A 15095-nucleotide genomic window follows, 5' to 3' on the forward strand; every position below is an offset into this window, starting at 1 on the left:
GGGCCAGGGGGATTGTGACAATATAGGGGAAGAAGCGTGCCATTCTGAGGCCAAAGACCTGGGTTTGAAACCCAGCCGACTGGCTGAGAGACCTTGGGCAAGGTTGCCAAGGGCTCTAAGTCTTGGTTTCCTCGTCTTTCAAGTGGGGATTTTCTCACATGCATGTGTAAGCACTTGGTGGATTCTACAGCACCCGACAGAAGTTAATTATCACCTTCGGTCTGCTGTGCCCATTGCAGAGCTTGGCGGGAGGGCCTTCCTGTGAGGACACAGGGGGAGGCCTGGACGACCTTTGCAGAGCCCTTTCTCCTGCGAACAGCTAAGTGTAACCTTAGGTACATGGTTCTCTGTGCCTCAAGTTTCTCCATCTGTAACGTGAAAATAACAGTTTCAGCCTCATGGAGTTGCTATAAAGATTAAAGTAAGTAATGTTAACACCGTGCCTGGTATGAAGTCAGTGTACACAGAATATTCGTCATTCTTATTAGTGTTATTTTCATATTTTTGAAGGTCAGGGATAGGGAATGCTGAAGACGCTAAGAACAGAAACTGGGCCCAGCCCCAGTTCACAGAAAAAAATCAGGCCAAATTCACTGTTCCAGATTCCTCCACCCATAAGGGCCTGGAGCAGCAGGCATCTGGAGCCAGAAGTCATAGGGTGGACTCCTCTCTCACTTCACTGCTCCCAGCCTTCCCCAGTGAGGTAGGACGCCGGGGAGCTGAGGGTCTTGAGTCCAGCTGGCATTGGAGAGGGCCTGGGACGGGACCACCCTGATGGCCCCGTGTGGAGCACCTTGCCAGCATCTGCTGGGGTGACCTTTCGCTAAGCCCCTCCCTGGCAGCTCTTAGATGAATATGAGGCAGAGCAGGGATGGGAAGGTCAGTGATGTCAGCAGTGAGTATTCCCAGCACAGCTCCCCTGGAAGAGGCAGAAGGCATTTCTCTCAGTAAATGATCATTATTCAGCCTGCAGGCATTCATCGAGTAAGTCCTGACTGTGTGCCCAGCCCTGTGCTAGGTCCTCTGTGTGATTCAGGAGAGGCAGAGGACGCTGGGTTGTAGATCACTTAGAACCTCAAAAGACTTGAGGTTCAAGAATTCAATACATGGAGTCAATGAAAGCCCAGTGGTCTGGGTCTCTGGGAACCAGAGGTTGGGTCTTGACTCTGCAACCCATTGGCTGTCAGTTGATATTTGTTTGTATGTGTGTGTGTGTGTGTGTGTGTGTGTGGTGTGTGTGTGTGTGTGTGTGTGTGTATTCTGTTTTTATTATTATAGAAGCAGTTTATGTTCATTGCAGGTAATCAGACAACACAGACAAACAAAAATTAAAAACTAAATAAAACCTCCGCAATCCCAGCTGTCAGAGATCCCTGCCAGGATACCTGGGTGTACACCTTCCCATTTCCTGACAGGCCTTTGTACGCCATGCTTTTTACCTAAATGAGATTACATTGTGTGTGCTGTTCCTCCAGGCAGTGCTCTCCACCTTCCACTAAGGTCACTTTTCATTTCATTGAATTCCCAGTTGGCCAGAAATTGTTCACATCTGGTTTGTCCAAATCAGTACCCAGGACCAGGCATCTGGCTATTGCATTCCCTGAAGGCAGTGTAAGCACCCTGGCTGGATTTGTGATCTGGAAAAATCCGGCTCACCAAGTCTTAAGGGCAGCCTTGGCCACAAAAGGGAGTCATGTCACCTGGAGAATCTGCCCTAAACACTGGCCATCTTCCAAAAATAACAGGCAAAATAAGGGAGCTACCGAGGCCTAAGTGGGATGGCAATCTCCAGGGTATTTACTGCCATTAATATTAATGTGGCTTCCCTGTTAATGCCAGCATTCATCAATAGCTTGTTGCTATTCACAGACTCATACCCATGATGCTCCCAGGCCATGGAGCAAGCCAGGATCCCCGCAATGGCCTCTGTCTTCCCCTAAACCAGGTGCAAGGGTGTCAGTGGCCCTTTGGCTGTGTTCTTAGTCCCCAGGAGCCTGCCATGAAGGTGGGTGCTCCCTTCTACACTAGTGGGTGCTCCATCCCTTCTACCAGCCCACGGGTGCTGTGTGTGTGTGTTTGTGTGGCCTGAGAAAGAGAGAGAGAGCGAGAGAGAGAGAATGAACGCGCGGGACAGCATCAGAGAAAGAGAGAGAGAATGAACGCGCGGGACAGCATCTCTTCCCAAGGGAGTTTGCTCACTGTGAAGGGTGACTTGCTGTGGTTATGCAACCTGCATTTCTGTAGGCCCCACAGTTTGCAGAGTGCTTCCACACAGCCTGTGATCCTCCCCTGCAGCCCTGGGAGGTTTGCTTGGTTAGGTATACCCTGCTGGAGGCAGTGCACAGGAAACAAAGTGGTAACATGTACATTGAAAAAGCAGGAAAAATATAGGATGAAAAAGGGAGTGAAGATGGAGTTGGGGAGTGCCTCCTGGAGACCAGAAACATGTGAGGGACACATGCAGAGATTATTCTCTGTTTTCATTTTTGTTGTGGATGTTTTCTGGATGGAAGACCAGCACACTGTGGGAACATGTTGGCACTGGGCATCACCCCCAGGCCTCGGAGGCCGCGCCCCTGCTGTGCCCTGTGGGCCCTCAGTGAGGTGGGTGGAACTAGTTGTGCACACCAGTGTAGTGATGATGAGCTCAGGTTCTGGAGTCCCAGAGCCCTCTTGCCATCTGTGTGATTTCCCTAATTTCCCTGAGCCTCAGCTTCCTTCTTTGTAAAATGAGGGTATAATAGTATCTACCCTAATAGGGTTGTTTTGAGGACCAAACAAGATAGTAAAAGAGAGATGTCTAGTACAGTAACCTGCACACAGTGAACATTTAATACATGGTTGTTGATCATTACTAACATTAATAATTATAATACGATAATTATTAATGTAACTTAAACTTTTCCCTGGCAGTCTCTGGAGTGGCTGAGTGGCCTCTTAGTTGGCATTGGTGAGAGGCGCTGAGGAAGGCCCCTCTCCTGGCTCACGTGCAGCAGGGAGAGGCAGATGGGCGGGCAAGCAGGAGTGGGCTACACACACAGGGAGGCAGGGTCTGTCCTTGGAGGGCCCAGAGCCGAGGGAACAAGGAGGAGGGCAAGTGAATGACTATGAGACCTCTGAGGGGGGAAGGAGAGGCCCTGAGAGGTAGCCCAGGCAGTGACGATGCTTCCTGTTGGGGCAAGCGCTGGCCCTTGAGAAAGATTGTCTAGGACTGTCTGCTAAGAGGGAGTAGCTGGTTTACGTGGAGCACCAGGAGGTGGGAGAGGGGGGAGACAAAAGCAGAAGCTGACAGGACCTCACCTCTTCTCATGTTACAGATGGGGCTCCCATCTTGACTGCTCGGATGTTTTGCTTAAGATAGGAATGATGGTGGTTAGACATTCAGGCGAACTTCCTGTCTTAGGGATTGGAACTACTGGAGCGAGGAGTGAGAGTAAGTGGGAACTTTTACTTCTGAGTGCTTCAGGACCTGCGAAAGTGGGGCAGTCTGGACCAAGGGCTGGGACTAGGGGAGCCTGCCTGCTCAGGAATTCCCTAAGTGGCAGGGCAGGCCTCCCCTGCTGCAAGAAGGCTGTGGTGACAGGAAGTGGATGCTGCCTGCCTGAGCGAGTAGCTCTGCTCTTGCCCTCACGCCTTCACAAAGAGCAGGCTGGGAGGACCGAGTGGTGGGTCCCAGAGGCCCCCGAGGCCGGCAGGGCTTGGAGGAAACCCCATTTTTCTTTGCTAAGGGACTGTGAGGCTCTCCAGAGAGTGCTAGTCCCGAGAACCGATTGCCGCCCACATTCAGCATGCCCAGTTCTCCCTGCCTTAGGGTCCAGGGGTCTCCATCCATGAGAGGCATGGAGTGGAAGAGGACCTGGGGCTGGGCAAGGAGCCAGGGAGGGCGCTTTTCCCACCCCTGGAGAGCTCAAGCTGCCGCTGCCATGGTTACGTCTGCTTCCTGTTTGATTCATCTCAAACAGCAGAAAGAGGGGGGCGAGGCTCCCAGCTTGGCCACCGCTGCGTGGGGCTGTTTACAACAGCCGCTTGCGGGATTCCCAGAAAGAGACTCCAAACCGGACATCCTGCGGCTGCAAAATACCCAGGTGTCAAGAGCTAAAAATAGCTGCCACCCGGCCCCAGCGCGGGGAAAGGGGCAGGCTTGCTGCGAAGGCTGGAGGGCCAGCTTGCGGCTCTCACATCCAGCCTCCTGCTGGCGTGCAGCTGCTGAGCCTGCAGAGCTCCAGTCCCCTCGCCTTAGGCTGACAGGAGGCCTTTGTCGTGGCAGCCCCACGTCCCAGGCAGCTCACCTGGGAGCCCCGCCTCTGCCCCTGTGGGCAGCTGGTCCCTCTGCCTGCACTGTGGACCTTGCTTTGGGATGCTAGTGAGAGAGCCTCGAGGGACCTGGGAGCCTCTAGAGAAGGCATACGGCAGAGCACTCGAGAGCAAGGGAAATGAAGCGGGTGCTCCTCCAAGACCCCCGGACCCGTTGCCAGCCCCACGTGCCCACACGCAGTTTGAAGTCATTGCGTGAATCTGGGAGGCCAACAGTCAGTTGCCATCAAGAAGTGATTCTTCAGGATTGTCTTCGCGGGGCCCAGAACTGAAATAGGCAGCTTCTCCCCTCCAGCCTGCAGCAGGGGTGGGGTTTACTGCTGGTCGGGGTCTCTGGGGGCTGTGCGACTTACCCGGTGCCCAGCTAGGTCCTGCCTTTGCTCTCCCCTTGCTGGCCTGCGGGGAGAAAAAGTGTTGGGGAGAAGCAGTTGGGTGTGTTGGTTGAGAACTTGGATTCTGGAGCCCAATTGCCTGGCTCAAGTCCCAGCTCAGCCACTTCCAAGTTACGTGACTTCAGACAACACTGCTGGGCCTCAGCCTGCTGATCTATGTAATGGCAATAAAAACAGTAACCATCTTGTTGGTTTGTCATGAAGGTTAGATGAAGTAGCACATGTAAGGCACTTAGAGCAACTCCGGGCACACAGTCAAGTGTTAGTTTACAAAAGTTCAGATGGAAGAGCAAGCGATGAGACTGGTTGGGAGAGGCATGGGATACACGATGGGGCTGGGGTCGGCGTCCGGGAGAAAATGGACTGTGGTAGAGGAGAGGAGGATGAAGTGCATGTGCCAGAGAGAGGCTGCAGGCAAGTTCAGGGGTAAGCAGTATTGATCGCAGCCATGAAGGCAGCACCAACCCCATGCTAGGTGGCTCACGCACAGCGTGGTTCATCTCAGATGACTGCTCCCACGCAGATATTCTTATCCGCTCATTACAGGGGCAGCTGAGGCTTGGCCAGGTTACATCGTGTCCCTGGCTCTCCCTGCTGGTCACTGAGGGAGTCAGAGTTTGAAGCCAGGTCCATCTGACTTCAAAGCCAATGTCCTCTACTCTGAGGACCCTCACTTCCATGACTTCATGTGGCAGGAGTTTCCAGGCAGCTTCCAGCTCCCTGGGTTCTGGGTAAATCTGAGCAATAGGCAGCTTCGTGCCAAGAAAATTAGTAAGAGAATTTCTGGAAGGGAGACTCAAGAAATTGTCAAAAGGGGTTGATTCTAGGGAAGTTCAAGGGCGTTGGATGAGCGAGAACTTTGCTTTATACTTCTTGAGGCTCCTTGGAAAGTTGTTAGTATCTACGTAGCATTTTTTTTAATTAAAAAAAAGTGTGCTTTATTTTAAACTCCTTGAAAGTGAGAACCAGATTTCATTTCTATTTCCATCTCTTCAACCCCCAGATGAGTGACCTCACAGGGAGGTCCTTAGTACCTGTGTCTGGGGTTAACTTTCTGGGTTTGATCTGGCCTGGCTGTGCCGCTGACCTGCCAGGTGACCGGGACCCAGCCCTTGCCCTCTGTCTTCCCTCCTCTGTGTTAGCCTGAACAGTCTCTAAAGCCCACTGTTCCTAAAGTTCTCAGACTCTGTGACCTGAGTGCCTTCAAGAAGAGCTTCTCTGAGCTCAGCCCTCGCTGTGTCAGAGAGGTCTGGCAACCATGCTGTTCTTTCTTGTGTTTGTTTATTTTGGGATCTTCCTGAAGCCATTTCACCCCCCAGCTTTCCTCTTCTCTGCCAGCCAAATACGGAGTCAAGCTTTGTCCCGCCTGTGTCGGAGCTGCAGCGTGGGGCGGGCAGGGGTCAGCCCTGACCTGGCATTTGGCCTCCTGCTGCTGCTGCCTGCTCTCCTCTGGCTGTTGGGGTCTGGGCCTCCTTAGCTGGTCAGGAGGCCAGGCATGTGGAACCGCTTAAGAAAGATTTTGGAGGTGATGGGAGGAGGCTTCTGGGTGGCAGTGCTCCTCGGGAAGCCCTCTCCCTGACCAGGGGCCTGCCACCCCTGGGGGAGCAGGTGATCAGGCAGGCTCAGGTTTCTTCGGGGCAGGTAAGGGCCCAAGACAACAAGGTAGGAGGGGAGAGCAGCTCGGGCAGGTGCCCAGGGATAGAAGAGTGGCTTTTGTGTCTGCTTTGGAGGTTGCTGAGGGCCCGGGTGGACCACTGGAGCAGGATTTCTGGGGCTCTTTGGTTCTGGATGAGAGCAGGTGTTCTGGTTTGGGGAGGTGACTCGGTAGGCCCAGTGCCTCGGTGCTGAGTAAACTGCCTCTTCAGCCTGACTACAGCTGCTTCCCAAGATGATAGAAATCGGGGGAGGGGGGGCAGCCAGGATTCCAAAAAGGAGAGGTCCCCACCCTGGCCAGGAGATGTGTGGAGAAGGATCCAGCCCTATGAAGCATTCTCGGTCCCTCAGGTCCATTCACTCCTGATCTTATTACAGTTTCACCCCAAATTAGTGGTAGCAGTGCTCTGAGAGGGGCCAAGGAGAAGAGGGGTCCCCTGCATTATCCCCAAGCCTAGGATGCAGGATGTTCACTTTCTGGTTTCAGTTCAACCACCGACTGTGTCCCTTTTAATACCTTTCCTCCCTCTGGGACACAGGAAAGCTGTTCCCGGGATCTTTTCTCTATTGTTCTGGGCTCTTCTGAACTCAGAAGTTGTCAGCACGGAGCCAGGGATTTAGGGGAGAAGCAGAACTTTTTTCCAGGAATTGCTTTTGGAAGCAGCCCCTGTTGGCAACACACACACACACACACACACACACACACACACACACTCTCTCTCTCTCACACTCACACACACACACTTACATACACACACACACTCACACACATTTTTTCTGAACAGAATGTAGACCATCAATCAGCATCACAGAACATCCCTTTGGGGCCAGGCAGCCACACACTACAGAGTTCAGGGCCATTAGTTTTCCTCCAGAAAGTGCAGGGTGTCCAGAATCCGCAGTTACCAGGGGAGCGAAGCGCAGAGAACCGGGTTCTGTTCCAGAGCGTGAAGGCTGCTGACCAGGCCTCAGGCAGGGACCCATGGAGGTAGGAGAGAATTCCCCAGAGGCAGGGACTCCAGGCCGGACGTGGCCTCTGAGAGTGCAGCCCGGAGCCTGGTTCAGAAACCTGTCTTGGGGGACCAGGTCCTGCAAAAGAGAGAGGTGGTCCTGAGAGAACCTGGGATAGGGGTTACCACGTCCTGGGGTGGAGAGGCCACCTCCCACGTCAGTGTTCCTTGGGGCTCACAGACCTTGAGAAATGTTCATGCCCTGTCCCAGGCAAGGGGCCAGGAGAGAATCATTATGTTCCACTCACCAGTTTCCGCCGTGTGCCCAGCAAGGTGTTAGGTGCAGATGGGCATGGCTTACAGATGACACCCAGGGACCCTAATTAGTGGAGTGTCCAGGTGGTGGACACAGCATGGCTGCTCTGGGAAGCCAGGGGAGGTCAGGATGAGCTTCAGGAGGACATGGGCGTGGACTGGACTTCAAAAGATGGGCAGAGTTTGAGTAGGTGGAGTGGTATTTCCCTCCCAAATAGTGTCATTCAAAGCTCGGGGCCCTGGTGATGGAAGCCAGTTGTTGGGAGTCTCTCTGTGCCTGGAGTTGCCCCCTCCCCCAGCGCCTGCCTGCAGGGAGTTCTCCTTTTCAGCTTTGGAAGAGGAACTGTGGCTGCCCCTTAGACACAGCCCAGAGAGCAGCACTCACCAGTTGTCCTCCAGAAAAGATTCCTTGTGCCAAAGGAGGGCTTCTGTGTGTCCACCAGACGCCCCCTCCCAGCTTTCCAATCTCCTGGCCTCCTGTCTCCTCGACCCTGAGCTGGGGCAGCAGGAGGGAAAGTGTCCACTTTGGACAGGTGGCCTCTGGACTCACCTTGTCTTCCCCCACCCCATCCAGTCTCTATACTCCTCAGGGCCTCTCTGCTGCTCACAGCTCTGGCCCTGCCGTGGTGTTTCATGGGTTCTGAATGGGAGGGGTCTGAGCTGGGCTTAGGAGGCTGTGACAGGTGGCCATTTCCAGAAGGAACCACTTCTGTTACAACTTATTCAAGAAAAAGGCTGAGCAGTTCTTTCTCTGGGCGGGGGGCCGGGGGCCGGGGGGCTGGCTGAAGGACACAGGCTGGAGCAGTAGGAGGAAAGGGGTACCTACTATGGGGTCCTTAGGCTGCGCATTCCAGACCTATCACTTTACAGCTCCCACCAGGCCTGACTTGACCTCCAGGCCATGACCTAGTCCCTCCCCCACTGTGAAGCCTCTGAGTGGGCTCAGGTCCCCTTTTCCAAGCCTCCTCCTCCTCCTCCTCCCTCTTGGCATCTTCAACAGGTCTCACCAGCCCTGCTGTCCCACTCCGGCCCCACCTCACCTCCCAGCCCCTTCTTTCCCTTGGGGCTACGGGAGCCTGGGCCCAGGGAAGATTGTATCTGAGCACATTGGGAGGGCTGAGGGCATTGTTGGGTGAACGGGCCTCCCTGGGTTCCTGCTGTGGACTGAGCTCCCGCAGGGTGAGCTATCTGAGTCGCTTAGGAGATTGGATGAGGAAGAGGGAGCTGAGGATCGCTGTCATCCGGCATGGGGATTTGAGGAAAGGAATGGGATGGAGTCTTCTCTTTTTGGTGAGCTTCTGTTGGAGGTGCCAGGTTTTGGAGGGCTCAAGCCAGGGGCCTGCCTGGCTTGGACATGTTCCCTCCCTCTTCCTTGCCCCCTTCCTGCAGCCCCTTCACTCCATCTCTCTTCTTTCTACAGATGGGACCCAGGTGACCCCGGGTGCCCACTGCCCCAGTCCCCCTGGCACAGGTAAGCATCCTGAGGGAGACTGGGTGGGAAGTGGGAGCTGAGGGTGGAAAGGACATGAGGAGGGCGAGTAGCTGAGCAGTGGTTGGGCAGGGGAGCTGGCTGATCTGCCAGAGAGTCAGATGGTTGGGGTTCTGGGGGAGGGGGTGAATTGGGGTTGCATGGGAAAAGGGTGAGGAGTGGAGATAAAGAGGCCACTCTGGATCCAGGCCAGCCCCAGTGCTAGGAAGCACGACAGGAAGAGGAAAGGCAGGATGCGGTGAAACAGGAAGGCAAGTGGGAAGCTCATATTTATACTCAGGCCCCTGCCTCCCGTCGGGCTCATGTTCTCAGTTGTTGGCTCGTTCTGTCCTCACGCCAGCTCTGCAAGGGCATGGCAGCTCTTGCAGGATGGAGGATGCCTTGTGCTGCTCAGGTAGGAGGGGAGGGACCCCTCTTCCTGGCTCTCTCATCTCCCTTGCCTCCTATTACGTGTAGGCTGTGCTGAGCAAGGAGGGGAGTGGACTTCCTGCTGGTGCTCTGGTTAGGACATGCCTGTGGGCTGGGCCTGGGCTGGGGCTGGATGAGGCTCCCTTACTTCAGCCAGTATCCACTGAGGACCTACTACCTACATACCTGATGCTGAATATTACACATGGCAGGGAGAAATGAGGGCCAGGTGTCCTCTTTGCATCCGTCCTGGCTGTCCAAAAGCTTACAGGGAGGCTGGGGAGATAGGACACAAAGAAAGAAAAGTAATAGCAAACTGCAGTATGTGACTAGTGCCAAATGAGGGGACGTCTGGTTAATGTGTTGATCCATTTATTCAAGAAACATTAAATTCACCATGTATTATTATTTAGTCTTCATAGATGTGTAATTTTCTAAAAATTAAATATAGAAATTAGAAAAAGAAAAATTAACCCCATCTCTGTGCCAGGGGCACCTTCCTATGCATTTTTTTGGGGGGGATACAAAGATTTATTTATTGATTCAACCAGTGTTTATTGGGTGCCTATCATGTCCTGGGCACTGTTCTAGGTTCTGGGATAGGGAGCAATAAGCAAAACCAAGCCCCTGACATTGCGGCTTCCCTCAGGGGCACAGAACTGTCAATGTCACTGAAATCCATGTGGCACCGGCTGGGTCCAAGGTTCTGGGATAGGGAGCAATAAGCAAAACCAAGTCCCTGACATTGGGGCTTCCCTCAGACCACGCAGTGCTTGTGGGGCACAGAACTGTCAATGTCACTGAAATCCATGTGGCACCGGGCTGGGTCCAGGGAAGAGAAGAGGGAAGATTCTAGCTGGGCTTGGAAGGGTGGGACCTAGAAAAGTAGAATTAAAGGGTGAGGACAGCACCAGGAGGGGGACATTGTAAGCAAAACTCAGAGGACAAAAGGTACATGGGCTTGTGACAGGATGGGAGCCGATGGCTGAGATGGAGGATTTATGTTCAGATGTAGGAGAAAAGATGAAAAAAGCAGGGTTAGCACCAGACGGTTCAGACCTGCACATGCTGAATCCCCCTGCAAGCCGTTCCCAGGGTTTTAGGCAGAGCCATTTCCAGAAGACTTCTGCTCTGGACCCTGGAGGTGCTGGGAGTGAGGGATGGGCTGCCCATGGTCCGTGTGTGGCTGAAGCCACAGCTGCAAGCCCTCTTGCATCATCAGGCAAGTCACCCCAGAAAGCCAGGACACCAGATGAGGAAGGACGGAGACCCTTCCTGGGACAGGAGTGTGTTGGCATTGGAGGCCCATACTCAACCAGAATGCCCGGGTTCCCTGGATGGATGCATGAACAAGGGGTCCGGGAATCACAGCTGTGCATTGCCAGTTACGGGCTGCATCTGGGTGCACAGCCATCCTTTCTGGTCTTCTGACACCTGCTCTGCCCCTCTCTCTGCCTTTTCGTGGTGAGAGAATGTGCCCCTTAGCCTCAGCCTCCTGTCGGCCCCTCCTCTGTGCCCAGTACGGGTTCCCTGGATGGATACATGAACAAGGGGTCCGGGAGTTGAAGCTGTGCATTGCCAGTTACGCGCTGCATCTGGGTGCACAGCCATCCCTTCTGGTCTTCTGACACCTGCTCTGCCCCTCTCTGCCTTTTCGTGGTGAGAGAATGTTAGAGCAGGTGCCCCTAAGCCTCAGCCTCCTGTCGGCCCCTCCTCTGTGCCCAGTGAGAAACACCCGCCAGGGGCGGCAACTTGCTGAGAGTCACTGGGGGAACGGAGCTGGAACACTGGCCTCGCAGGACCGGAACCCATGCTCCCAGTCTGCTCGGAGCTGGGTGGCCTTTAGCTGAGCCTCAGTTTCCTTATTTGGGGTAAGAGAAGAGTAACAACCACCTCCCAGGGCCTATGGTGGTGATGAGGTGAGAAGGTTTTGCAGCCACATGTACACATGTGCTACAGAGGCTAGGACAGTGACTAGTAATGGTTGAGCTGGGCCTGGAGGCCGTGTTTCCCGACTCCCCGGCTGGTGCTTTGCCACAGTGCCTTCAGCCCCCCACAGCCTCAGGCCCCAGGGACAGCCTGGGGCTGCCCTGATGGGGGTGGCTCAGCACTGGAGGAGCCGAAGCAGGCCTCTTCAGAAAGGTTTCAGCGCTGTGTGCTCTGAGGGCACCTGCTCCCACCCTGACCTGCCTCCACTTCTCCGGGAGCATCCCCGGCTGCTCAGCCCAACCTGGCTCAGCTGGCTGTGCTGGTGGAGAACCTGGTCCGGCAGCTAGTTATAAATAGCCCCTGCACCCACAGGCTTGGCAGGGTGCTCCTGGCGTGGGTGCAGAGGACACTCGAGAAGAGGCACCTGAGTCGTGTCCTCACCACTGCAGGCCCAGAGCTGGCGGGAGGGCACCCTAGAGCAGGCTCCAGGGGCACATGGGCTGTGCAGCCCTTGGGTGGTGGCCAGGGCTTGGCTGCAGGTTTGAGGCACCGCTTCTTTTTTTTTAAATCCTCACCTGAAGACATTTTCTCCATTGATTTCTAGAGAGAGCAGAAGGGAGGAGGGAGAGAGAGAGAAGAGAGGAAAAACATCTATGCGAGAGAGACACAGTGATTGGCTGCCTCATACATGGGCCTTTACCGGGGCTGGGAAACTTGCAACCAAGGTACATGCCCTTAACTGGAATCGAACCCGTGATCCTTTCCTTCAGTCCTCAGGCCAATACTCTAACCATTGAGCAAACTGGCCAGGGCGAGGCATCACTTCTTTATCCTATGGCCTGCGGTTGAGTAGGGAGGGTGGTGACTGAGAGGGCCTTTGAGGCCCTTTGGGGTTGGAGGCCGAATAAGGGGGGCGGGTCGTTGTGCACCTGTCTGATCTCTGTCTTTGAGCACAGCTCATTGGGGGCAACTGGGTCAAATCCTCATTCCAGGTGGGCAGAAGGGAAGGAGAGAGCAAGGCCCAGAATGTACCACCAAAGGGCTCTCAGCTGTTTCTAGGTCCCCACAACCCCAGCCTCGGCCTTTTAGTGGAAAAGCAGAGGCTCAATTCGAACCCCACAAGCGATAGTCTAACCATGGACAGTTGAGATCACCTCCTTACTCATAGGTGACATGGAGTTGAAAATACCTACCTTCTAGGACAGTAATGGCAAACCTTTTGAGCTCGGCGTGTCAGCATTTTGAAAAACCCTAACTTAACTCTATATGTGCCATGTCACATATAAAAATTTTTTGATATTTACAACCATAGTAAAACAAAGACTTATATTTTTGATATTTATTTTATATATTTAAATGCCATTTAACAAAGAAAAATCAACCAAAAAAATGAGTTCGCGTGTGTCATAGGTTCGCCATCACTGCTCTAGGACCGTGGTGAGGATGGAGTGAGGAAAAGGCCCTTAGAGCATGTTTTGTTATTTTGAGTTAAGTGAGCCTGAAGGAGGCCATGAGGCTGTAACCTGCCCCTGCATACAGACTTTTCAGCTGACTCTGCTTCCTTTCTGTGTGTCCTCAGGTTGCCCCAGGCCCCACGCAGACACGCCAGGCCCTCAGCCCCAGCCTATGGACCTGCGGGTGGGCCAGCGGCCCCCGGTGGAGCCCCCACTGGAGCCCGCGCTGCTGGCCCTGCAGCACCCCCAGCACCTGCACCACCACCTCTTCCTGGCAGGCCTGCAGCAGCATCGCTCGGTGGAGCCCATGAGGGTAAAGATAGGAGCTCAGCCCCCAAACCCCCTCTCTCCCTTCAGCCTCCCCCCAGACCCTGTCTCAGTCCTTAACTCCTTGCCCCTTCCTGGGCGGCCAGCCCTGCCCACAGCTCTCCATGGACACGCCAATGCCTGAGTTGCCAGTGGGGCAGCAGGAGCAAGAGCTGCGGCAGCTTCTCAATAAGGACAAGAGCAAGCGAAGTAAGGATGGAGGCCTCCCGCCTGTGTCCATGGCCCACCCACCTGGGCACAGAAGGGCTGGGGTGGTAGTGACGCCAGCTCAGGTCGCCCTCTGCTTGCTGGGCTCTGTCTGTGAATGTAGGTGGGGTAGAAATGGGGGTGGTGTCTGAGGTGGGGCCTCGGGCTTGGCTCTTGCCTGAGAAATCCTGGGACACCTCGTACTATACTAGGGGTGTGGAAAGGCAATGGGCAGAAAATGTGCAGGCAGGCCACCTGTCCACCCACTCCAGCCCCACTCATGGTTCCACCCCACCCCCCGCAGGCGCTGTGGCCAGCAGTGTAGTCAAGCAGAAGTTGGCAGAGGTGATTCTGAAGAAACAGCAGGCAGCCTTAGAGAGGACAGTCCATCCCAGTAGCCCCAGCATTCCCTACAGGTAACGCTCTCTCCCACCTGTTCCTTCCTGTCCCTGCCATGCCCTCTCCTCCCTATAAGTCCACCTGTGAGCACTCATTTACCCTCTCCCAGCTGCTTACCACCTGATCCTTATGCCTCACCTCCCTTAGTAATACCTCCCCAGTCCCCTCTCCCAACTGACACCTGCCCTCCTCTCTTCTTTAGTTACCTCCCCACCCCCCACCTGAGGCTTCCATCTTTGTGCACACACCCACCCACACTGGCTTTCTTCTTCCACACAAGTCCCTTCTCGTTTCTGTGTCTCCCCTAAGCACAAAAGCACCCTGGTTCCTAGAGCAGGTTCCTCTCAGGGGAGACGGTCCCCAATGTGTCTGGGACCCTGGCTGCTGGTAGGGTGGGTGGCCTGATGCTGCCACCTGGAGATGGCCCCTGTTCCTGCCAGTCCCACCCTGCCCCCCCTGCCGGCTGCCACCTCCCCTGGCCGGTCCGGTGGCCATGCTGAGGAATGAGGTTGCGGCCAGGCCTCTGGGCACCCCCATCCCTCTGAAGCAGCCTTGGCACTCACCCCACAGGACTCTCGAGCCCTTGGAGACGGAAGGAGCCACCCGCTCCATGCTCAGCAGCTTCCTGCCTCCTGTTCCCAGCCTGCCCAGTGACCCCCCAGAACACCACCCTCTGCGTAAGACAGGTGAGTGGGACAGGCAGGCGGGGACCCTTCACGAGTTAGGGGGAGGGCCTTGAACTGGGATGACTGGGAGGGAGGGCTCATGGACAGAGGGGAGGAGGGTGGGTGTGGGGCCAAGTAATACTGGTGCTCCCATAGTCTCTGAGCCCAACCTGAAGCTGCGCTACAAGCCCAAGAAGTCCCTGGAGCGGAGGAAGAACCCGCTGCTCAGAAAGGAGAGCGCCCCTCCCAGCCTCCGGCGGCGGCCTGCCGAGACCCTCGGAGGTGAGGGCCAGCAGCGGGGCACGGGCGCAGGCAGGGGTGACTGATCTTGTCCTTTTGGGTGAGGTCCCACCGAGATGGGTCCCCTCCTCAGGGTTCCCGTGGGTGCTGGTACAGGGTGTGCCCTACACACTTGCCAGGGGTGAGTTGGGGCTGAAAGCCAGCCTCTGCTCTGTTGGCTAAGCTGCCCAGAAGAATTGCCTTAAAAAGTGTGCAAAGGCCCGGGAGACTAGTGGTGGCCTGCCCTCTTCCTGCCCTTCTGGGAGGAAAGCAGGAAGCAGAGGCGGCCCTCTTGGCTACTGGCTACTGCCTGGCCTCTGACTGTGCCCCCCTCT

At 55.1% G+C, this 15095-nt stretch overlaps 1 protein-coding gene across 1 annotated transcript in view; it reads left to right on the forward strand.

The window, feature by feature from the left end:
* The first annotated feature begins 856 nt into the window (after positions 1 to 856).
* Positions 857 to 15095, forward strand: part of HDAC7 (histone deacetylase 7) — a 29757-nt gene continuing 15518 nt past the window's right edge. Inside the window, 10 exon segments of the mRNA XM_014548606.1 lie at positions 857 to 916; positions 918 to 984; positions 3318 to 3338; positions 3341 to 3433; positions 9045 to 9095; positions 13030 to 13217; positions 13318 to 13420; positions 13722 to 13833; positions 14387 to 14502; positions 14638 to 14765. Coding sequence (XP_014404092.1) covers positions 872 to 916; positions 918 to 984; positions 3318 to 3338; positions 3341 to 3433; positions 9045 to 9095; positions 13030 to 13217; positions 13318 to 13420; positions 13722 to 13833; positions 14387 to 14502; positions 14638 to 14765 — 924 coding nt within the window. The 5' untranslated portion in view covers positions 857 to 871.

The sequence above is a fragment of the Myotis brandtii genome, unplaced genomic scaffold (assembly GCF_000412655.1).
Source record: "Myotis brandtii unplaced genomic scaffold, ASM41265v1 scaffold517, whole genome shotgun sequence".
Taxonomy (NCBI): domain Eukaryota; kingdom Metazoa; phylum Chordata; class Mammalia; order Chiroptera; family Vespertilionidae; genus Myotis; species Myotis brandtii.